Genomic DNA, 26,738 nt, shown 5'->3' on the forward strand with positions numbered 1-26,738 from the left:
GAATGTTACTAATATTTTCCTGTTAAAATTAAACTTAGAATTTAAGCTTTGTTATTAATCTTTGTGCTCATTAATATGCTTTGACTTTTTTGGTCAAAGATAAGACAATGTTATTGATACTTGTAGTTTGTCTTGATATGCACAGAAGCTGAAATGAAGTAGGGATTTATTTCACAACAACTAAGGGTAAACACTTGCAGTTGATTATTATTACTGACTTACCAACATGGATGTTTGTCACTTGCTAGTTTCACAACTGTAGAAATTCATGAAAATTGGATTTTTGGACGATATTTTAGTGTCTCTATTAGGGATTTGGGCGAATACCAAACTGAATCTGAATCCTAATTTGCATATGCAAATTAGGGGTGGGAGGAGGAAAAATGTTACTTCCTTGTTTTGTGATAAAATGTCACGTGATTTCCCTCCACACCAAATCCTCCACACCAAAAAACGTTGCTTCCTTGTTTTGTGATAAAATGTCACGTGATTTCCCTCCACACCCCTAATTTGCATATGCAAATTAGGATTCGGATTTGGTTAGGCCAGGTAAAACGATTCGGGCGAATCCAAATCCTGCTGAAAAAGGCCGAATCTGGCCAAATCCCAAACCGAATCCTGGATTTGGTGCATCCCTAGTCTCAATGAGACCTTTCCTGCCATTATTATGCACAATGCAAGGCCACATTTTATTGGGGTTTAACAAATACATTTACGTTATCTAAAAGTTACAAATATGGTTTGGCATTGCTGAACATCTCCCAAAGCTAAACTATTTAAGCAAGTTTGACCTGCACAAGTATACTGGCTTTACTTTCAACAACAAATGTGTGTTATGAAATGTAATCATGGTAGTTGACTAATTACTGCTTTATGCTTTTGCAGGAAAAGCAGTATTTTGTAATAGAAACATGCTTCCTATAGGTGACTGGTATTTTCATACCCAAAATTGCTAAATTTGCTCCAAAACTGACATGGTCGGCCTGTCCTGCTAAATAAAAAATTTAGTCCGTTTTGGGGGGTATGTCTTATAAAGATCACAATTCACAGACATTTTAATTAAACTAGCTATAAATTGTGTCTAACTCCAAAATGGCTCATACTGATCATGCAATACTAACATGTTAAAGATTTTGAGGGCTGATTATAGCTCATAGCTTGGAGATAGGGTCAAAGATTTAGATTTAGTATTTTAGCCTCCAGTATACTTTATGATCAGAATTACCACTGGGGTTAAAATCTACCACTTCAGCACCCAACTAGCCCTTTATTTTACAGTGTGTACCACAGGTTAGAAAATGAATGCAAAATATATGACTAGTTGCTTTGGGCAGCTGCACTGGTGCAGTTTAGTATCTATGTTTGTAAATCAGAACTGTAGTCCACTGTATTGGTCCAATATTAGCCAAAACTTTATGTGAGTGTGTTGAAAATTGCAAGAAATAGAGTAATTAAAAATACCAATAAAGCACAAGGAGAGCCAGATATTAAGGAAGAATTGTAACAACAATAGGCTTGAAATTCAATCATACTGTTTACTGTGTGCCTCAAGAGCTTCTCCAGTGATCTTGTTACATTTTAAGGGTTATAAAATAAAAGGCACTAAGTTTGCCCTGGAGCAGTAACCCACAGCAACCAATTAGCAGGTAGAATTTACTGGGCACCTGTTTAAGAGCAACCATCTTATTGGTTGCTATAGGATACTGCACCTGGACAAACTGAGTTCCTTTAATGGGGTAAAGTTTTTGGGTGAAGTTATACCATTTTCATTTATACAGTATCCCTACATCTCCTTTATAACAGGAGCATAGGCAGTGCTCTGTGTCTGGTTCATTTGCATGCTCTATTCACATTACATTTACAGAAGCACGAGTGAAACATGTGCAAAGTTTGCAGGCCCTGCTCCAAGATGGCAGCCATGACTGCTCTATTTTTAAGAAACAAGAAAGATTATTTTGGAAAAATATGGTGTTTAGAAAGCAGGGTAAGAAAGTTTAAATGCTACTTTTGTATGCTACCCTATTCTATACATTAATGCTCAGATGTATTTTAAATGCAATCAGTGTTATATTACAAAGGGAAAAATGAAAAAGTTTGTTGCTAATGTTTATTTGAAAGATGTATTTTATTGGAGCTCACAGAGTTACTGGGTATAGGAATTCAGGTAAGCTTACCATATTTTTTAATCCATTAATGAATAAATGCAGTAATAGAGCTGTATTTAATAATTTAGCAGCACAGTAAAATAATCTGTAAATAATAGCTTTTTGATAATATACATTACCAGTCCATATCCTACATCATTGCTTTGCAGTGAGTTTCTCTAAGCGGTGTCTGAAAACCGCCACAGTGTAATTTATATTTATAGTGCAGATGGTGATTATTGAAAAAAAATGATACTCAGGTTGTCAAGGTCCTACATGTCAAATGTTCTCATTTACTAGACCAATTTGGTGTAAAAATGGCTTTGTAAATAACATAGGCTTCCTTATTATAATGAATAGCTGATTAGTAATTGATATGTAATCATGAAATTATTTCCACTTGTAAACACCATTAAAAATCAGTATAATATTTTTCATAAGCAACGCACACAGGCAAAAAAACTACATGCGAGCACGATATGTTGTGCATAGCCATAAAGGAAGAAGACTGTTTCTGAAATGTAACTGTCACAAGCTGCATTTGCTGTTCATTTTTGCTTACATTAGGAGCATTGGCTTTTCTTTTCTCTTATGAAAGTAATACACATTGGGAAAATGTGAAATTATGATGGCTCTGAATATACTGCATATTTTTTTTTACTAGAGCTATTTAGACCTAAAATAATTTTGTTAATTACTTAGGTCTACTTATAAGCTATATACTTTATATGTATTTATGAGATTTAACCAATAAAAATGAGCCTGTTTTAGCTGTAAGAGAAGAAGGCAGAAACAATCTAATAAAGGGACTGACTTACTATCATATGAGTAAATTGTACTAGTGTAGTTACCCATAGTAAACAAACAGCAATTCATTTTGATTAGATTATACAATTTAGCAGATATGTATCTGATTGTTTGCTATGGGTAAACTTACTAATGCAATGGATCACCTTTGTAATCAATTCAGCAATGTCATTTGTATGTGTAATTATTATTGTTATTACTATACTTAATTATATAACAACCTATTTTCCATTTTACAGAGGAAATTCTTACTCAATTTATAACCGACTTCAGTCTTGCTTCTGTACATCCTGGACTACAAAGCTGCTTCCACATTTTATTCTTTTTCATGTTGTGATGTTAGTTACATCCCCTCACCTTTTTGCAAAAGTAAACCCCAAGGCATTTTTAAGTGAAAACGAAATTGTTCTTTTTTTTTCCAACAGTGACTATATTTTGTAGAAAGATGCGCAAAACTTCTGTGACACAGTGTGTCAGACTTTTTTGAGATGTCAGTGACTGTTTTTCAAAAAGCTAAATTCTTCTTCCATTCCTTAGAGACAATTCAGAATGTTTACCTCTACTTTTATGAAAGCAAAAGTGTGTCACAGATTTCACTGTTATATTCACAAATATTTTTCTTTCCAATGCCAACAAATTCAAATCGAACTATCATGTATATTAACACACATGCTTAACATTTTTTCACAAATTGGTGTGATTCCTCATCCCATTTTTTAAAAAAAATATAATTTTACAGTATACTGTATGAAAAATAAAAAATAATAAAAATGAATAGACTATTTGTGAGTTTGGTAGATTTTTACAACTGCGTCAATTAACCTTTAATGTCTTATTTAGCAACACTAATGTCTATTATTTATTATTATTATTATTATTATTAACATGTATTTATATAGCGCCAACATATGCGTAGCACTGAAAAGTAAATGTGATTATACAACAAAATCACATGAATTATACACATAGAACATATGGAGTTACATACATCACAATCAATACCAGTACAAAAGGTGAGGAAGGCCCTATGCAAAGGAGCTTACACTCTGGGAACATAATTGACTGTACAGAAACAAGTTTTCTGAAACTGGAATTCAAAAAACATGTTTGGTATAGAAACAAGCCCCTAATATCTAGGGGCACATTTACTTAGGGTCAAATATTGAGGGTTAATTAACCCTCGATATTCGACCGTCGAAGTAAAATCCTTCGACTTCGAATATTGAAGTCGAAGGATTTACCGCATTTAGTACGATCGAACGATCGAAGGAAAAATCGTTCAATCGAACAATTAGATCCTTCGAATCGAACGATTCGAAGGATTTTAATCCATCGATCGAACGATTTTCCTTTGATCAAAAAAAGCTACGAAAGCCTATGGGGACCTTCCCCATAGGCTAACATTGATGCTTGGTAGGTTTTAGGCGGGCGAAGTAGGTGGTCAAAGTTTTTTTTTTAAAGAGACAGTACTTCGACTATTGAATTGGATTTTTAGTTCGAATCGTTCGATTCGAAGTCGTAGTCGAAGGTCGAACTAGCCAATTCGATGGTCGAAGTAGCCAAAAAAATACTTCAAAATTCAAAGTATTTTTTATTTTATTCCTTCACTCGAGCTAAGTAAATGTGCCCCGTAGTGTGGAAGAGCTTTTATTATAAGCCATTTAAGATGTAAGTACCACATATAAAAATTAACATACTACAGAGTAGCTGAAACACATAAATTATAAATATTCATATTCCTGCTAGGGTATAGGTCACGCAGGTGAAGCATAAGAATGTAGATGAATATTTGGAAAGGCTTTTCTTGCCACACAGGCAGCATTTCCCCAAAAAGCTATGTTGCTGCTTTTTACCCAATTGCTTCCCAAATACCTGAGCAGTAAATGAAAAACAGATGAGCAGTAGGATTAATGGTGCTGATGGTGTTTCCTATGTCATGCCGTCATTAAAATCCCTGGGGCATACCTGCCAACATACCCATTAATGACCCATCACTGCTACAATGTAAAATGATTAAATTGCTAGACTGTACACATTTATTTCCCTTTGTTTTTTTTCCCCATTCATTTTTCTTGTATTGTTGGTTTGTAGTGCTTGCAAAAGATGAAATGAAGTGCACTTGTGATTACTGCAGAGGTTATGCACTTGAGCATAAATAGCATGAATGCTACATTGTGTTGTGGGTCTCCATAATTGAGATTTATCTGGCAGATAACAGAGCCTGCAACTCAAAGCAGTGTCAGATAGTGTCTACTAAAGCTAATAATGTACTCTCTTGCATAAAAAAGGCATTGACTTGAGGGATAGAAGCATCATTTTTTTTCTTCATATATCACAGTTGGGGTTGTTTTCTCTGGAGAAGAAAAGGGGAAAAGGAAACAGTCTGTAAATATGTTGATGGCATTTTAGAGTGAAGAAAAGGCATATTTTATCTAAAGCAATATACATTTTTTTTTTACTGTGTGATTGTCAAACTATGGGATCCCCTGTCTGGTGAACATGTAATGGTAGATTCACTTAATGCCCTAAAGAGGTGTTTGGACAGGCACAGAATTCAGGGGCACAGTTGATATATAAATATAATTGATGTATGTGAATGTATATGCATATATACTATACAATAGACAGAAGGTGCTAGACTGCACAACCCTGAAATGCAGTGATAAATAGCCCATATGCTTTTCTGTATCTTTTACATAAAATATCCAAATGGACTGTCTGTTTTTTTTAATTATGTATGTACTGTATGTGTAACTGTATTTATAAAGCACTACTAGGATACACAACACTGTAATTTTACAGTATAAAAAAGTAGATAAAGGGAAAACGTTAAAATAAATAAATAAGATTACATACACAGACATTAAGGGGCACATTTACTAAGGGTCGAATATCGAGGGTTAATTAACCCTCGATATTCGACCATCGAAGTAAAATCGTTCGACTTCGAATATCGAAGTCGAACGATTTAGCGCTAATACTTCGATCGAACGATCAAAGGATTCAAAGGATTTTAATTCATCGATCGAACGAATATCCTTCGATCCAAAAAACATAGGCAAGCCTATGGGGACCTTCCCCATAGGCTAACATTGAGTTCGGTAGCTTTTAGCTGCCGAACTAGGGGGTCGAAGTTTTTCTTAAAGAGACAGTACTTCGATTTTCGAACGATCGAATAGTCAAACGATTTTTAGTTCGAATCGTTCGATTCGAAGTCGAAGTCGTAGTCGAAGGTCGAACTAGCCCATTCGATGGTCGAAGTAGCCAAAAAAACACTTCGAAATTCAAAGTTTTTTTTATTCGAATCCTTCACTCGAGCTTTGTAAATGTGCCCCTAAGTGCCACATGGTAAGAGACGCAGTAGGAAGAACTTACAATATAATTCAGATGCATGATTTTGTTATTCACATAGGGTGGTATAAAAATGTTAACAACTATTTTTCTTCCAAAATGACAATGCATTCTGTAGCAGGTACAAACATACAAGAGTAGCCTAAAAAGCAATATAAAAAGGCATGCTATAATAAAGAACAAGTATACTCTTCAATCAGTGAGGTCTATGAAACTTTGAATTTCGATTTTTTTTTTTGGCTACTTTGACCATCGAATGGGCTACTTCGACCTTCGACTACGACTTTGACTTTGAAACAAACGTTTCGAACTTATAAATCGTTTCATTATTCGACCATTCGATAGTCGAAGTACTGTCTCTTAAAAAAAAACTTCGACCCCCTAGTTCGCCACCTGAAACCTACCGAAGTCAATGTTAGCCTATAGAGAAGGTCCCCATAAGCTTTGCTATATTTTTTAGGTCGAAGAAAAATCGCTCGATCGATGGATTAAAATCCTTTGAATCAAACGATTTTTCGTTCAATCATTTGATCAAATGAATTGCGGTATATCCTTCGACTTCGAATATCGAAGTCGAAGGATTTCAATTCGGCAGTCGAATATCGAGGGTTAATTAACCCTCGATATTCGACCATAAGTAAATTTGCCCCTCAGTATACTGTGTTGTATTGTTAGAACCATGACAGCATATAATGTTAGGTTGTAAATTGAAAACAAATATATTTGATAGCAATTATGGGAGGCAAAGCATTATTTTTTATAAAGTCAGTATTGTGAAGATGCCTTATGATGTTGTTTTTCCATCTATTGTAGGACATGGAGGAGTGAATCAGCTAGGTGGAGTCTTTGTAAATGGACGGCCCCTTCCCGATGTAGTCCGGCAGAGAATTGTGGAACTGGCCCATCAAGGAGTAAGGCCGTGTGACATCTCTCGGCAACTACGGGTTAGTCATGGATGTGTCAGCAAAATTCTTGGCAGGTAATGAAAATTTTATCAGAGAGCTGTAGTCTATGTTGTACTTAACTCCTCCCATAAGTTTGTATGTATGTTATTTAGAGATTTGAATGCAAATTGCAGTAAGGAATGCCATTAATAAAAATGCTAATACAAATGATGCGCAAGTTAGTGTCAATCCAGGGAAAGCTCATGTACTACACAAATTTTGCCAGTACAGTTATGTAGCATTCCCCAATGGTCCAAAGGTACAAGGGTACAACCAGCACATTTTAATGGAGCTATTTACAGAGTGCTAAAAGCATTATTGCCTTTCGAGCCATGTTTCGATCCCTTAGGTGTGTTATATAAAATAATATTTTTATGTATGAACTATATGAAATCTCTTTATTTACTGATTAGGTGTACTCATTCCAACATTCTCCTTTGTATAGGAACACTTTGATAAGATGTTCTATACTAGGCTCTGCTAAAAGCTCTACAATGCCAGTCTATGAAAATAGATGAGGTTCAATTATGCCCATAACTCCACATATCTTGTTATAAGAACCATACCTTTTGCAGCCAAAACCTGTTGTATGTTTAAATGTGTACTTATTTAAAGGGAGTGCTGCAAAATACTGTATCTAATAATTTAGGCATGATGCACGCAGCCTATAGGCATAATATGGTGAGAGCTGGGATAAATCATTATTTGCTTTATTTGCAGTAGGTGGAACTTTATTAGGATATTATAAGATTTATTTTAAGAAGGAATAAAGGGAATAAACGGAATTCTGGCTTAAACCTAAAAGGTCTGTAAATATCTTGCCCAGTGGGGAAGTCTCTTTCTCAACAATGGGGCAGATTCACTAAGCTGTGTATTTGCGCTAGAGTCCGATTCGCTCACATCGCAACACTTCGCTAGGCGTAAATTCAGCCAGACAACGCTAATTCACTATCATGAAAATTTACGTCCAGGGCGACGAACGCTGGCAAAGTTGTGCTAGCGTTACTTCGGCAAGCAAAGCGAAATTGCGCTAGCGTTGGCTAATTTGCATATGGCGGGAAGTGAAAGTTGAATGCACGTATATGTTTCAGAAAATACATTACACTACACAAGCCCAGGGAACCTAAATGAAAAAAAATAGAGTTGTTATAATGCCCTACACATGTGCCCAGTGTATAGTTTATGCGCCATATGTTAGGGGGGGGAACCCGGGTACCCAAAACATTTTTTACAGACTCTTGCAGCCTATCATCCCGAAAAAGTGAAAAGGCGTCGGCGTCTTTTGAAAGTTACAAAATTTTTCAACAAACAAGAAAGTCATATACACTCCATTGCACTTCTCCTGGTCTGAGCTGACGAAGGCAAGTCTGGCGGAAGAGCTAACGTTCAGTAAAATCTGTATCTTAGTGAATTTGCGCAGTTACCTCCGTTCGCCAGAGCAAAAATTCTCCTGGTGTTAGAGTATGAAGTTGTACCAAAATGACGTCACGCTGCCAAATTTTCGCCATTGTTCGTCACCTCGCCCTTCAGTAAATTTGCCCCAAAGTCTTGTATAGTAATTGAGCATCAAATGAGGATATGTCAGGAAATGTAATAGTAGATTCACAATGGATACCGGTTTAGTAAACCATAGTAACCCATCAGTAGGTAGCATTTGAGCATTTGTTGGAAAGCAAACATATTATACCAGATTCAGTTGATGAGAAACGCCAACTGTATCTCCTAATTTAATTCCAAAATTCCCCATTTATTTCTATTAGGTTTTCATGAGATAAACCATGAGATTTTCCTTTCTAATTGATAATTCTAGCACATTATTGGCTGCTATGGGTAAATATACCTGGGGCAAACATTGTGTATGTTATTATGGTACCCCACTTGTTCTCAGTGTAAATGTGTTGGTGGCCACAGGCCAAATGCTTTTTATACAGGTCAAAGAACTCAGAGATTCTTTTTAATTTAATTATTCTGTAGTTCCTAGGTCTCTGTTTCTTATGCTACAGAATTTCAGTGATACATTTGTTTTACAAGCTTTTCCTTCATTTGCAAGTGTTCATAAGATAAATAGTTACATAACACTCCATTTGTTTTTGAACGTTTGTAGTAATTGTAGTGTTATGGAAAATATTGTTTTTTGTAATCTGCAGCTTGGATGATGATGTTAGCACAGTTATCTGTGTGCCTGCATTTGTGAGTGTTTTCAGATACACACTGAGGGGCAGATTTACCAAGGGTCGAAGTGAATTCGAGGGAATTTTCGAAGTAAAAAAATTCGAAAATTCGAAATTGATAGGATAGGATACTACCACTTCGAATTTACTTTGAATTCGATTTGAAGTAAAATAGTTTGAATATTCGAATATTTGATAATCGAAGTACTGTCTCTTTAAAAAAACTTCGACTTCAATACTTTGCCAAATTAAACCTGCCAAAGTGCTATGTTAGCCTATGGGGACCTTCTACAGAATTTTTCTAAGTCTTCACACATCGAAGTAAAATCGTTCGATGGTACGCTAAAATCGTTCGAATCGTTCGATTTGAACAATTTTACTTTGATTGTTCGATGGCCAAATTCGGTGAAAAATACTTTGACTTCGATGTTCGTGGGTCGAATTTCGAAGTATTTATCACTTCGAAATTTGACCCTTGATAAATCTGCCCCTGAATGTCAAGAGCCTCTCTATGTTCGAATAACATATCTACAAGGGCAATCATCCTTATTATTTGTATCATGACAACCATTGTTGGTGGACTTGTGAGCAAATGTTTTTACACATTACAATATTTGAATATTTGAATATGTTCCATGATGTCACAAGGTACATCTAATTCAAATTATTTACATTGCTGTGGACTGTTGATTTTGTTGAGCACTGGTTCAAGTCATGTGACATTGATCTTTAGTTCTCCCTCTAAGCACCCTTTAATAATACTGAACAAGGGGTTTATGAGGGCCCCAATAAGACTATGTCACCTTAGTGTTTGACATTTCTGTTCAGAAAACAGTAAGAGATGAAAGAGTCTCTATTGATCCCTGAGGCTGATTCTAAAAACAAGTCAGCTAGGCAACCACCTATATATTCAGAGTCTTCTGTTTCCACTAAGGGGCGGATTTATTTGACCACAATTCAAGGAGCACATTTACTTTGCTCGTGTGAAGGAATAGAAGAAAAAAAACTTCGAATTTCGAATGTTTTTTTTGGTTACTTCGACTTTTGACTACGACTTCGAATCGAACGATTCCAACTAAAAATCGTTCGACTATTCGACCATTCGATAGTCGAAGTACTGTCTCTTTAATAGAAACTTCGACCCCCTACTTCGCCACCTAAAACCTACTGAGGTGCCATGTTAACCTATGGGGAAGGTCCCCATAGGCTTTCTAACAATTTTTAGGTCGAAGAAAAATCGTTTGATCGATTGATTAAAATCCTTCGAATTGAACGATTCGAAGGATTTAATCGTTCGATCAAACGATTTTTCGTTCAATCGTTCGATTGAACTATTTGCGGTAAATCCTTCGACTTCAATATTCGAAGTCGAAGGATTTACATTCGGCAGTCGAATATCGAGGGTTAATTAACCCTCGATATTCGACCCTATGTAAATCTGCCCCCAAGTGTTTTTTTAATTTTTTAAAAAAAATTAAAGGCTCAGAGAGCATGAATGCATGAATTTGGTATCTAAAAACTGGTCAGTTCATGTAAAAGTAAATGGGAATTGTCCTAGGAAAAATGAAAGTGATTGTTTTCAGATTTTTATGAAGGTTGGTATGCTCATTGAAAATCATGAGTAGAATGTGATTTGGTTGCATTAAAGTAATCAAAAAAAGTTTTCACATTTTTAATCAATCAAGTTTTTAAATAAATAAACATTCAAATTTGGTGAGTTTTTGAATTTTTTCAATTTAAAAAACCTCCACACATATACATTTTGATAAATAAGCCTTTAAGAGGCCTATTTATCAAAGGTCAGATTTTAGTGGTTGCAGAGGTTTTTAAAACCAGAACTAAACTCTAAAATGTGAGATTAGAATTTACCAGAGAAAAACTCACTCACTTTCTATTCATTCCTATGGGATTTTTAGAATCATATTTATCAATGGAGTTCACCATTTGATAAATATGCTTTTAAAAATCCCATAGAAATGAATAGAAAGTGAGTGCGTTTTTCTCTGGTGAATTCTATCTCACATTTTGCTAAATCTGCCCCTTTTTAAAACTATGACATTTATTAAAAGATCCAAATAAAAAAATTATGTACGGAAAATTATCCTGAGTGAAGCCTCAAAAACCTAAAAAAATTAAAGTTTTTCAGACAGTTCCTAGTGAAATAAAATCTGAAAACGTCTAAAAGTCTGAATTGATTAAAACAGTTCAAGAGGATCAGCGCAGCTCACATTGACTTCTATAGGACCTCAACAACTTTTACCTGGCGAAGTTTTATATTAGTGGTTTTTGTGGTTTTTACACTATGGGGCAGATTTTATTGTACGATCGAACGAATTTACTTCGATTTCAAAAAACTTAGAAAAATGCTGTAGGAGGTCCCCGTAGGCTAACATAGCACTTCGGCAGGTTTAATTTGGCAAGTATTGAAGTACTGAAGAAACAGTACTTCGATTATCGAATATTCGAATATTCGAACTATGTCACTTCGAATCGAATTCGAAGTTAATTCAAAGTTGTAGTATCCTATTCGATGGTCGAAGTATCCAAAAAATTACTTTGAAATTTGAATTTTTTTACTTGGAAAATTCCCTCTAATTCACTTTGATCCTTGATAAATCTGCCCCTAAATCTCAAATTTTTAGAGCTTTTTAAAAAATAGGAAAACCACACATTTTAGACATTCGTGAAAATCAAATTTGATTGTTAGTAAAGTGTCTTAACAAATTCCATTGTTAGTAGAGTGTCTAGTTTAATTTGGACACAAATTAAAATGTTCTAAATGTTCTAAAATGTTCTAAAGTTACATTCCTTCTGTGCATTTATATTTTAAATATATGAGTTTGAACATTGATTCATTGACTCTATTAAGACATTTGCAATGGACAGCAATTCAACTATTTGGTGCCTAGGGAGAATTTTTTAGCATATTACAAGGTCTTGTGTATGTGTGACATAATTGAATTTGAGGAAATATTTTGTGAAGAGGTTTGGTGACTTTGCAGCATGTAAGAATGTAAGATACCTGAAAAACTATGAATATTATTCATTGTTCAGCTTACAAAATGAGGCCAAGGGTATATTTTCCTTCTTCTTTTAGAAGGGATAGGTTATTAAAGAGGTCTCGCGGTCATCTAGTAGCACCCTAAGCATGATATAATGAGTTGGCTTCTATCTTGTCATGTTTACTTTAATCCCTCATGTTCTGCATAAACTCTGAGTTCAGCGTGCTCCAGAAGATAAGGCATGATTACTAGTACATTTATATATGACGGCTTTCTAAAATTGTGGATCTTGATTTGTTTCACTCAAGCTGTCTACAATAAATTAGAATTTCATAGCTCATTATTTCTAGAAGTATTAATTACAGTGCAACCCTGTCTTAGTTTACCAAACAAAGTGCCACTGTAATAAGAGTTGTCAGAAGAAGAATGAATGCAATTATACAATGAACTGATTTCATAATCAACATGCCATATTATAGTTTATGTGTTTTGACTTCTTTAGGAATTCATGCATGACTTTTACAAATTTGACTGTGTGCTTTACTCACACACCTCTATGACAGGGCAATAAATCGACTGTATACAAAGCACGTGCAAACTCACATGTGAGTTGTTATAAAGTAGAAGGTAAAATCGAAGCATGGACCATCTTCTTTTAAAAAGCCAGGTACCAGGAAATCATAAGATGTACTCTCCGGTGCATCTTAGCTAAAACAGAAGAAATATGTTTCCTAGAAGAAAAAACTTTCGGTGCTTAACCACTCAGAATACGTTAAATCCATTTCATCATTAAAACTAGATCAAGGGTGTCAAGGTTTATTTCATAGGACAAGGTATCCCACAACCCCTGATGATAATGCTCAGTATGAGTGAGATTTGATGTACCTATCCAATCTAGTTGTCCAATGCAAATTTCCCATAAAGCATATTTCCTGCAGTCAGACCAAGACTGTGATTGAGGTCAATCTCTTTTCATCTTATTATAGCACACATTATTATTGACTCCTAATATACAACAATATCGTTTCTGGATTAATGATTTAAGTTGAGGCAAACTTTTTCAATATCAGTAGAGGCAGCGGATGCCCTACAGCCAGCTCCTTAGGGAGTCAGGTCTAGAAGTTCTAGAAGTGGCTGCACTGTTGACAAAATTGCTTCCTGGAGTTCTTTTTATACCTGACAACACAAATGTGGCCCTGAGTCAGCGGACAGTAAACATCATTCTAGGACTGAGTTTGAATTTTTAAACAGAGAGAGGCCCTTTTATACACACCAGGATTTTCTTTTTTAATTTTAGCAGTTAATAATGTTACAATTATGCATCATTAAAGGCTGTGTTTTCTACAGTAAGCTCATGCCAACAGAGAATCTAAACAAGTTGGTATTAAGATAAAACCATGACATTAGAACTATTTACTGCAGAACAAATATTCTACGAAGAAGCATTTGTTATGACAGATCTAATCCTTTGTTGCAGTAATAAGACCAGCCTTCACAACTACTGCTACTTTGAGGTTAACGATCATAGAATCTCATTAGCTGATCATTATAGCTCTGGATGCATATTAGACATAAAAATAGTTCTTCATTATAGCACATCTTTGCATTTTGCTAAAAATGTCTCTATGCTTTAAAAGCAGCAGCCAATGAAAGGGATCCTAAAGGGAAAACTATAGAGTAAAAAACAGCAATTATTAAAATAAAAAGGCCATTTCCGGTTTTGTAATCCTCTTAGACTTTTTATTTACTGTTTTCGTTTCAAAGCTGTAGTATAGCAGGTATGGACATTTACAGCTTTAACCAGGCTTTTGATCCCTGAATGAAAAAGAACTGCAAATATGCACGTGTTTTAATGGGTTCTTGGCTTAAAGAGTCTATTGGAAATTTTCATGTTTAAGTGGAAGTATTGCCTGTAAGTCTGGAGCTCTCCAAGATATCTGCTTCCACTCCGTATGACTGAACTGTTCTTTAACACTTAGAATATAGAAAGGGAAACAAATATTCTTATCCTGAAGCTTTTGACATTAGGTTGTTTCCTTCATTACTAGAAACATTATCATAACTTTTTATGCTTCCTTGGAGATGTTATTGTCCTCGTTCTTATGTAACTACTGTATTTCTGTGTTTTTGTTGACAAGTGGCAGATGTCTTTTGTGCTTTATAAATGTGTATTTAGGATTAACGGCTATATCCCAAAGGTCAAAGCAGGATCAGTTACTCTTAGCTAAAAGTCTAGTGATATGAGCAACTTTTTGCCTGATTTGGCTACAAACATAAAAAAATTCAGATTTTAGATATTAGAGTTTCAGATTTCATGTATTCTAAGTTCATGTCTACTCATCTCTTTCACTCCCGTTTTGCAACCACAATGAGAACATCATTGTGGTATAGGGATGTAGCGAACCGCCGAGTATGTGTTCGCGAACGCCGTTCGCGAACACCGGCAAAAAATTCGAACAGTTCGCGAACTGTTCGCGAACTTCGAACATCCGAAAATCGTTCGATTCGAACGATCGTAGGATTTTTAATCGTTCGATCAAACGATTTTCGTTCGAATCGAACGAAAATCGTTCGATTTTAGCGATCGAATGGTCGAATGGTCGAACGATTTTGACGCGAACGCCTATTGGCGAACGTCGCGCGACGTTCGCGAACTTGCGGCGGACGCGAACAGCCGATGTTCGCGCGAACAAGTTCGCCGCAGAACAGTTCGCTACATCCCTATTGTGGTATTACAAATGGTATTATAATAAAATAGTATTATTACGTGATGACAATATTTTATGTTGCAGCAACTACTTTTTTATGCTGTGGCTTATACAACCGCTAGATATAACTAATATAAAACATGAAACAGCTCCTTAGTGGCTCTTTTGAAGGGGGAACTTTTGGCTATTTCACTATAGTGCATAAATATGGCAAACTCCTACAGCTTCCCCCGAAACTCTTATTTGAGTCACATATGCAGATGAGCCAAATGGATGAAGCACTTATGACGCAAACTGGTTTCAGGGATTTCAAACCAGCACACAGATGCAACAGATGTTTTTAGTTTTTAATAATCCTATTAAGCAATTAAGCATAGAAGTGAAAGTGAAGTATATTTATTTATCGTGTATAAGTAGTAAATTCAGGGATACAATGAAGAGATATTCTATGGACATAGTACACTATGTAAAGGTAAAAATATAATTCATGGGAAATAAATGAAAGATACTCCATATAATTAAGGCTTATGCTCCCTTTATTAAGAAATGTAACTTTAGCAGCAGCCTATGATATGGAAGTTCCACAATATTACAGAATTTGAAGATAAACTATATAAACAGTGTCAGCTATTCTTGTAACAGCATTCTGAAATATTTATACATTTCCTTTAATGCATGTCAACTGTCTTCTTAGGGCAAGGCTTCTCTCCGCCTGATGAATATTATTGAGGTGGAGATAAGCGGATGCTCTGAAATCAGTTCTTCCTGTATCTGCATTTAATAGTACAGTTTTCATTTGGGAACCCGAAGGAGGTTGCAGAATCAGGAATACAAACATAAGCACTTGCTTTGAGGCCAATGAAAGAAACATCCAAGGTGTTGATCAGTAACATGTTGCTTGTGAGTCATTGGTTGGGGATCACTGACATAGATTAAATAGTTGCCAAAATGAATGTAGAAATATGAACAAATTTAGTACCGATATATAGTATTTTATGGCAACCTATAGCAGCATGTTTGGTATTCTGAGAATAATGAAAGCAAACATATGATTGGTTGCTGTAAGTTACTGGGTGTGTTCAAATTGTGTCCTCATTACTATATAACAGCTTACTTTATGTTACACATATAATTTCTTCTTCTCTATTTGAAGCTGTGTTTATTAGCATTTATTAAGTAATGACAACTTCATCTTACTAGTAATATAGTTGCAAGATTTTAATAGCACTCTAGGGTTTTACTGAACAACATATAAGGTTTGCTGCAACATATACTGTATAAACGTTCTTTAGATGACAATGCCTTATCAAGACCAATTTTCCTTTTCCAAAACATTTTACCCTGTTTTTTCAAGAGAGAAGTAGTATCATGGATAGAGTGAAAGATGACATGAAAAATATTGGTGCCATTGTGCAAAATAAAAGACATTTCTATCAGGATTTCATTCTACAGGACAATTTTGCCAAACGGCACCATCAATAATAAAACCTTTTCAAGCAGGAGCATTTTGCCAGTAACGGCAATTCACTGTCAGGGAGTTCGCTGTAAAACGCTTCTAAGTGTGATTTGTTTTCCTATAGCACTCTTGATTAATCACGCACATTCTCTGGTGATATTAGATCCTAGCTTATCCCTTAATCATATATTGTTTTTATTCTTATGCCATGAAGGAATGATATTGACTGCCGTACAGCAATTTCTGATAATGCAAGGAAATTTATCAAGATGACATTATGTGCAACACTCAGATTCCATTAAACCAGAATGTTAAATGTATTTTAACTGACTATATATTTGCACAGAAATGTAATAGTTGAAGTTGAAAAAAGACATTAACCTATCAGGTTCAACCTTTTGCTTAAATAATTGTGCCAGCCTTTACTAAAGCTACATGATCATGTAAATAATTTCTACCTAACTTTTAAATGACTAATTTTTCTATTATGAACTCTGGTTATTCTTGTGGAAATCTCTTGCTATGCATGTTTTCACTGCTTTATTTATTTATTTTTTTTGCTTGACAATAGTAACCTTGTAAATATGCTGTAAAATGTATTTTAACAGGTACTATGAAACTGGAAGTATAAAGCCTGGTGTGATTGGGGGATCAAAGCCAAAGGTTGCAACACCCAAAGTTGTAGACAAAATTGCTGACTACAAGCGTCAAAATCCCACCATGTTTGCATGGGAGATTAGGGACAGATTATTAGCAGAACGGGTTTGTGACAATGATACAGTTCCCAGCGTCAGCTCCATAAACAGGTAAGCAGACCATCTATAAATCCATTTCATCATTGGCCGAACAGTTCATTCCTAGTTTTACCATACCATGAAATCACTTTTACTGTCATAATGCGGAACAGGACTCTAATAGTTCTAAAATTAAAATGTTTTAAGAAGTGCTGAAAGCCAACATCACTGGTGATATTAATCCATAATGTCAGTATACACGCCCCTTGTAAAATATGCAGCACCAGTGTGGGACCAGCCTGCCAAAGTACCAGAGAATCTCCCAATGGGCCCAGCGTCACTAGTTTTCATAATCACTTATTTATTTCCACCATAAGTCTATGTGTCACCCATTACATTTTGTCTACATCAATTTTTTATGAGGTCAGATTCTGAAGTGGGCCCTATGAGGCCTAGTCTGACATGGCCCAGTGGCACTAAATTATCTTTCCTTAATGAGACAATAAAACATGAATAAGAGGGAGGGTCATTATTAACCACTAGTCTTTAGTCATTAGGAAGAGTGAGCTATAAAGTCATATCTATGACCAGGGCTGGAACTAGGGGTAGGAAGGAGAGGCACATGCCTAGGGTGCAAAAGTAGGGGGGCCTGCGCTTGGCACATACCTTTTCTGTTACCTATCCCAAGTCTTTGCCCTTGTCCACTTGTCCGTTACCTCCCTCCCAACATGTTGTCACTGTGCTTGTTCACGTATTCTTGTTCATTCCTTTGAGCGGGGGGAGGGGGGGGATCAATGTGGTCAGGTTTTCTAGGGCACCCAGCTCAGCCTGCTCTATGACCCACATATTTCCAGAGTTTCACGGTGACTGAGGGCAAAATATCAGTTAAAATAAATCTAAAGGTCTCCCAATCTACCCAAGACTCACATATGTTACTTGGTGAGAGACATAAAATAATAAGAAAAGTTATTACTAGTGATGGGTGAATAAATTAATCAAACACGAATCTGAAAAAAAAAAAATTCACGCATTGATTTTAATGCATTTGGACCAAATAGTTGCGTGTATAAAAATTGATGCTTGTGTCCAAATTTTTCGCAGTTTTGCGAATTTCGCAGCACAGATTCACCCATTGCTAGTTATTACCTTAAACTTAACTTACCTTAACTGATCCTATTCTAGTCTATGATACCTGAGGCCTGCTGAGTTTCATGCTCAAAAATCTGGATGCTGTTTTTTGCTTGTTAAAGCATTAAAAACTGATACTGATAAACCATTAAAAACTGATAGATACTTATCAGGCCTAAATTCATTAGATCAACTAGAAAACCCTAATTTTCAATAAAGAAGTTTGATGAAAGCAAAACAATGTTAAAGGGGTTGTAAAATAAACTTTTAATATGATGTTGGGAGAAATATTATGAGAATATATGCAATTAGTTTAAAATTTTATTATTTCTGGTTTGAGTTATTTTTCTTTTTATTCGGCAGCTCTTCAGTTTGCAATCTCAGCAATCTGGTTGCTAAGGTCCAAAATTACCCTAGCAACCATGCATTGATTTGAATAAGAAACTGGAATATCAATAGGAGAGATCCTGAAGAGAAAGATGAGTAAAAAAGTAACAATAACAATAAATATGTAGCCTTACAGATTATTTGTTTTTAGATGGGGTCAGTGAGCCTCATTTGAAAGCTATGGAGAGAGTCAGAAGAAGAAGGCAAATAATTCAAAACTAAAAAAAATAAATTATGAAGACATATTGAAAAGTGGGCGAATTTATTTGCCAGGAGCAAATTTGCAGCGAATTTCTGTGTTTTTCCGCCGGCAAATAGATTCTTGAATTTGCAGAGAAAACTTTTTTTGGCACTGGCGAAATTTTTGACGCCAGCGACAATTTAGACGCTGGTAAATTGTTGCCGGCATCACAATTCGCGTTTCACGAATTTTTCGCCCGATTTGCAAATTCCGGGGGACAAATTCACCCATTACTGTTGGCCATTCTATAACAAACTAGTTAACTTAAAGGTCAACCACCCCTTTAAAAGCCTTTATTTCACCATGGCGTAGACTCTGGCCAAAAAATCTGAATAGTAAGCTAATTATTTATTGAATAATATTTGTGTACATTTTACTATAATAATATCTTCAATGTCAGTATTTTTTCTCTTTTTACACTGTCTCAACAAACTCAGCAGGATAATTAACATTCTCTAAAACTATTAATTTGCATACAAATACATTTAGAGGTGCTACAAAATAGTTCTTCTAAAATAAAGGTATACTGTATTTAATTACCTTTTAAAATAAGTATTTAACAACCTCTATAAATAAAAATATTTCTGTTACAGACATTGACTGGTTTGGAAAAGACAGAGTTAAGCTTGCCAGGTATAGGGAAAGATGATTTTTTTGTTCTTTTTTTTATGTACAAACATTCTGTAATCCCATTAAATCAGGGTTATTCACTACATATCAGTATGAAGCTTTGGCTAGAAATAGAACATGCTCCTGGACAGGGGACCACGTATTTTATTAGACTAAAAATGTGTTAAACTTGTGGAATAAACAATAAATCCTTGGTTTTACTGGACTCATATTCATGTAAACCTTTACTTTACAACAAATCAGGCTATAGAAATTACCATACAAAATTGCCAAAAACCATTTGCTGCTGATAACAGAATACCGTAGTTTCATAAGGCTAAAAATAAATCATTATGTTTTTTAATCATTTTAACTGTTGGTCCACATGTAAAACAAGACACGTTGTTCATGTGGATTTTTAAGTGCTATTTCACTAATAACATAGTACTCCAGCTTTGTTTTGTCATGTCTTGTAGGATGGGCCTCACACCTTGTTTGATTGGGATCTGGTGTGAAAATGTGTTGTAAGGCTGTATTATGTTATAGTGGTATTGCACTTTGCTGCATGGTTAATTTATGGTTCATAAACAAATTTACAGTTACAATTAGCAGAAATGATGTATTGCCCCTCAAACTTATTTAACTTTATTTAAATTGACTTATGTAGTTCTGCCTTTTTTGCACTAGATGGAGTTCTTGCAAAACACCATTTTTTCCAGTTTGGTGCAGTAGAATAGTGCTTATTTATTCAAGGCAAGATTATTAAACTGCAAAAAGCAGTAGTAATGACTTTGTTTATAGGGCTTATGTATAGGTTAGCTTAGTGCAGAAATATAACATTGGATAACATAAAATTGGCAACTTTGAATTTCCCAACACTGGACCGCTAATCTCTAATTTCTGGCTATTTTATAACCATGTTTAACAGTTCTATAGTGCAGTCATGCATGAAACTGTTGCATTGGATTACATGATTTTGCATTACGTTTAAAATGAATTGAATTAAATAATATGGCTCGTAGAATTTGAACGAGTTGATAACTTATTGCTGTAAATATATTTACGGTGATAATTAGGCAGCTTTTAAGGGGTTGTCTTAAAATGTTCTGGGTTGTATTCCTGAAACATATTTAACAACTTAATTCAGTATCCATATAATTGTCCAATTTGTTGATGCTTGGTATTCTACATTTGGCTTGACAAATGTTAATGTTATTACTACGCGTACAGGTATAAAATAAACCACCCCTGGACTTTCTAGATATAGTTGGCATTTACCAAAACTGAGCAGAAAGCAGGAAAATAAGGATACATCTGCTCATGTGGCTGCCGATCCAAACTCAACTAAAAAAAGCACAAGATACTTTCATTTCATCCATGATATCAACTGTTCTAGAACTTGTGTTAAAGTTATATATCCTCACAAATGGTTTAGCCCTAAAGGATTCTTTCAGCTGAGAAAATAAAATTATTGATATTAACAGTCTTATAAATTACACTTACTATTTAAGATAAGCCATAACTTCATGTGTTCATCATGATACATATTCTAACACAGTATGCGACTTATATGTTAAATGCTATGTAGACCTGTGAGCCATCAAGTTTGCTATGAAACCCCATTCCTGCCAATTGTTTTATTACATTGTAAACCTTGCTTTTTTCATTGTGTAACCTTATAACCGGAAAGGTATGTGCTGTACCATTGGCAGGCTGGCGCTTTATGCTTGCAGTTGATGAAACGCATACCTTCCTGGAAACAAAGTTTTAAGGGGCAGTTTTACTAAGGGTCAAATTGAAAATTCGGGCCGACTCCTGCACAAAATCACGGGCGGGTCAAGCTCCTCTCCAGCTCTCCCTGCTTGTGACCCAGCACTTCCGGCTACCGGCTTCAGGTGCCAAAATGTATAGACTTGCGGCCCGCCCCTTTTGTGATGTCGCTGCCGGGCGGGTGCAGATCTATAAATAGAGGGGCAGCAGCGGTCTGGGCCGGGTGCAGATTGGGAGGGGGTGGGTTAGGGTTGGATGAGGGTTGAGAAATTCTAGACCCGCACATCACTAGTCCAGTGACCAATTAGAAGACGTTACTTGCCTTCCTGACATTCGAGTTATTTTCAAGGAAAAAATTTGATTTGAGTTTAGTCGAATTCGATTCAAGTTTTAGGGTCGGTAATATTCGTTCGAGTTTTAGATTTTCCTTTTTTTAAAATTAAATATCCCCCCAATCGAATGTCGAGTATATTCTAATTTATTAGAGTTTAAAAAATTCACATGAATTTAAATTTGACCTTTGATGAATGTGTCTCCCCATGTAATGTTATCCAAGTTTAGAGAAATGCCCATACTCATTTTGTCCTTTAACTGAATAAGTGCAGTAATATAAATAAACTGTGTGTCCCAGTGTTATAGTTTAATAACAGAATATTTTAACGATAAAATAAGTTATGGATGCATCTTCAAAAATTATTTCTACCATGTTACTGTAGATGGTATCCAATCATGTTGACTTAAACATCATATTTCATATTTTTTCTCAACTATTCCCTGTAGTTTCCCCTTGTTTGCTTTTTAGCTTTTAAGCAGCTTTCCAATATTTCGATTTACGAAAATGTTTTGATAATAGAAAATTATTTGGAAGCATATTTGCTATTGAAAGCAATATCTGTGTGTCCATTGCTAGTCTTTTCACTGCTCGCCTTGATAACACATACAGGTATGGGACTTGTTATCCAGAATGCTCGGGACCTGGGATTTTCCGGATAAGCAATCTTTCCATAATTTGGATTCTCATACCTTAAGTCTACTGGAAAATCATGTAAACATTAAATTTATGGTTTTGCTTCCAATAAGGATGTAGTATGTTTAGTTTGGATCAAGTACAATGTACTGTTTTATTATTACGGAGAAAAAGAAAATCATTTTTAAAAATTTGGATTATTTTGATGTGGGCCTTCCTTTTAATTTGGAGCTTTTTGGATAATGGGTTTCTGGATAACATATCCCATACCTGTACCATTGAAACAGTGGACCAAAAGTCAGCTCTTCTCCAGCCTTGCATGTAGTATGATTTCACTTCTTCATAGATCTGTTTATTACAGAAAATAAAAGGCAAGGCATTGTGGGACCTGGAGTTTTGAATAGAAGAGAATTGACTATCGCTACTTTTCATTGGTAAATGTAGTCAGAACCAGCAGTGCAGCAGCATATTTAACAAAGCCAAACCTGGTGTGTGACAGCATATATAACATAGTGGAAAGCAGACTGGTTCCTATATGAATTAACTACTGATTGAATTTGTGTCTGATCCATGTAACTCAGTTTAACCTTTTGATTGTTCCTTTTACATGAACACAGAATCATTCGAACTAAGGTTCAACAGCCTACAAATCAGCAAATCCCTCCATCTAATCACAGCATAGGTAAGAACCATTTCTCAATCATATGATTACACAGTGAAATCTTTGAGAACTTTTAATTATTGGCATGGAGAGATCATTTTGCATAAAACACTTCAGCACTCACATCCTAATACATATCCTTTGTCATTCTCCAGGGGCAGAACATGGTAAATTAATTTTACAAATAGTGTTAAAACGTTTTGTATTTTACTGATTATTATGATAAAAAGATTTCACCCTGAGACAGAAAATTGAAATTTACACTAAAAAAAATGCTAACGGGGCACTGCTTCATAATTAAAGTAATAAATCAAAAAATAGAAACGTATTCATAATATTTTATGCACCATTAGCCAGATAGTAGTTTGAATGCATTCTTCGCTACCATAGATTCTATTTTTTCATTTTTGTGCATTTGTAATCTTGTGGAGAGGTGGGAAAAGTTTTTAAACACGATTTTGAAACTAAATCTGAACTAATATCCCCTGCCTCTTTCTCAGATGACTATATTTAAATTCTTTGAATTCACAATAACTCAAAAAAAATTGTATTTATAAAGCAAGATGATTAACAGTCTTCTATTGCTACATAAATAAATGCACTTAATAAATATCATATTTATTATTTTTGCCTATGGCCATATACTGTACTAATCAATACTTGCCAAGGCAAATCTCTTTATTAAGTCCTAGAAAATGAATACGTTTTACAACTCTCTGTTTTCGTCTATACAGTATCTTTTTTTTTCAATTGTGTAATAGGCATCCTAGTTACCTGGATTAATTAGCCGTATATTGGTGAGGTGCTAGAAGGAGGTCATTCATCCAAACTCCCAACGTATTCCAATTTATATAATCATTTATAGTGCTAATAAGCAGAAAAAATTAATAAAAACTATTACTCAGAACATTTTGACACATCCTTCTATTTATATGAAACTCTTCTTAGCTTAAATACAGTAATTCATTAACATAATATGGCTTTATTTTTTTGTAAAAATGATTTTGCAAATACATTTTTATATTTTTACTCTTTTCTTGTGATTAAATTTCATTTTTATTCTTTTATTTCTGCAGTAAATGTGAGTGTTAAAACTACGTGGAATCTGTGCTATCTATACTTAGTTTTGTCTAAAATATTGGTGTTACTGGGCATAAAACACCCCCAAACCTTGGGGTAGATCAACTGTTTTGCAAACAGATATTAAAATGCTGTATTAGGTCATGTGTCCACCATGTCCACCATATTCTGGATCGCTGGGATCTTTTGTTAAGCCCCTGGTCACAAATTGCACACTGCAGTATAAGTAAGATGAAACAATAACGCCCCCCCCCCCCCCCATGCAAGCTAAAACAGTCCACAGGCAAGTCATGCGATTTTTGTCAAAGGTCTGGTACTTTTTTTCATAATGTTCCATATAAAAAAAAGAATTGTATTTTTTTGGAAACATATTCCTGTGAGTTAAGTAAATAAGTCAGAATTCCAATAAACTGATTGCTTATGGGAGCTGGTATTAAAACAGTTTACTGACTGCAAGCTTAATGCGCAGCTTGGTCCCTGTGTTCTCTTAGCTTTATATCTCTTTATAGATGCAAATTGATGATCACACATCAGTACAAAGCAGTCTTGTCTTTGTAATCCTTCTTAAAAGTGTTTCCCCAAAAGGATGGAGGATTTATACCTTCATCCTATTTAGCATTCTGTGTAGTGCCAAGGACTTATTTGTTCCTCCCATTGGAGCCTTACCCAGGTCAGCATGAGGAGTTTCATACAAAGGATTCACTGAAGCAATACCTTAGTTAGTTATTCCTTCAACTCTAAGATCTTTACCAAAGGAAAAAAAATAACATTTGTTGCTTCTTGTTAAATTCCACCTGCTAGACTTCCATTGACGGTTTGCTGATTGTAGATTACTAGAATCAGTTTGGTTTCAGACCTGGGAAATACTTATACATAAATAGAACTAGAAGGTGAGGGCAATATTTTATTATCACCTGCAGGTAATATTTATAATATAATGTTTTATATAATTAAATTAAAATGTCACAATCTATGAAGCAATATGACATTTTTCCATTAATGTCGTCATTGTTAAATAGACACTATCATCCAAAGATGATGTCCCCCCTAGTTTCAGCTTCATTCCATATTCTCCCATGACATCAGGGAGCACACTTAAGTTCACTAGGCTATGCCCCTTCTAGCATCTAAGAGAATTAAATAATATACTAAGGGTCGAATTTCGAAGTTAAAAAACTTCGAAATTCCACCATCGAATTTGATACTTCGATGATCGAAGTATTTTTCCGATCGAAAACGGCCTTTATCAATCAAAGTAAAAATTGTTCGATCGATCGATTAAATCGTTCGAATCAAAAGATTCGAACGATTTTACAAAAAAATACTTAGACTACTCAAAACTTTGCCAAAGTTTATAGGAGGTCCCCCATAGGCTAAACAGCAATTCGGCACATTTTACGGTGGTGATGTGTCGAAGTCGAAGTTTTTTAAAGAGACAGTACTTCGATTTTCTAAGTGGAAGTTTTTTCAATTCGAATCTAATTTTGGCCTATTCGATGGTCGAAGTACCCAAAAATTACTTCGAAATTCGATGTTTTTGAATTCGAAAATTCACTTCGACCGTTAGTAAATAGGCCCCTTAATTTCCTTAATTTACATATGCAAATTAGAGTTTGGATTTGGTTCGGTAACTGTCCGAATCATTCAAAAATTGATTCAGTGCATTCCTAATAACTGTACCCCTTTAAATAGCTTTACAGAAGCATCCCAGTTTGTTTCAGTATGTGTTAGCCTAGGTTATTTGGAAAGCAGTACAGAAGGTTTGTCTGCAAAACTACGGTAAATTAAAAATACAATATTAAGGAGCACATTTACTAAGGGTCAAATTTTAAAGTTAAAAAACTTCAAAATTCGTCAATCGAATTTGATACTTCGAAAGTCGAAGTTTTTTTTTGATCGAAAACGGCCGTTTTCGATCGAAGTAAAAATCATTCGATCGATCGATTAAATCGTTACTACTCAAAACTTAGCCAAACACTCAGAAAGGTTGTAGAAGGTCCCCCATAGGCTAAACAGCAATTCGGCTGGTTTAAGGTGGCGAAGTGTCGAATTCGAAGCTTTTTAAAGAGACAGTTCTTCGATTTTCGAATGGTCGAATTTGTGTAAAAAGTATTTTCAATTCGAATCAAATTTTGGCCTATTCGATTGTCGAAGTACCCAAAAATTACTTCGAAATTCGATGTTTTTGAATTCGAAAATTCACTTCAACCCTTAGTAAATGGGCCCCTAACAATTCATATCCTTATCGATAGTACAGTACATTGTATTTAAATCACTCTTCTTGGTCTTCATCACATTTTCCTGTCAAGGTAGAAAAAAAATTCAAGTTGTTGAAATATATATATATATATTTTTCTGTTTTTTTGCACTTAGCATCCACTGGATCTGTGACTCAGGTCTCTTCAGTAAGCACTGATTCAGCTGGATCATCCTATTCTATCAGTGGAATTCTGGGAATTACATCATCAAATGCAGAGACTAACAAGCGCAAAAGAGATGAAGGTAAACCTTACCATTTTTTCCCATGCAATCTGTTTTTAAATACAAGCATTATTTATGTTTAAATCAGGGATTACCT

The 26,738-nt window shown here is 35.0% G+C and overlaps 1 protein-coding gene across 2 annotated transcripts in view; it reads left to right on the forward strand.

Moving 5' to 3' along the window:
- Positions 1-26,738, forward strand: part of pax5.L (paired box 5 L homeolog) — a 119,430-nt gene that overhangs the window by 11,104 nt on the left and 81,588 nt on the right. For both annotated transcript variants that reach the window (XM_041587520.1, NM_001085768.1), the window contains 4 exon segments: positions 7,116-7,281; positions 17,192-17,389; positions 23,037-23,101; positions 26,534-26,662. In XM_041587520.1, coding sequence (XP_041443454.1) covers positions 7,116-7,281; positions 17,192-17,389; positions 23,037-23,101; positions 26,534-26,662 — 558 coding nt within the window.

This window comes from Xenopus laevis, chromosome 1L, assembly GCF_017654675.1.
Source record: "Xenopus laevis strain J_2021 chromosome 1L, Xenopus_laevis_v10.1, whole genome shotgun sequence".
Classification (NCBI taxonomy): Eukaryota; Metazoa; Chordata; class Amphibia; order Anura; family Pipidae; genus Xenopus; species Xenopus laevis.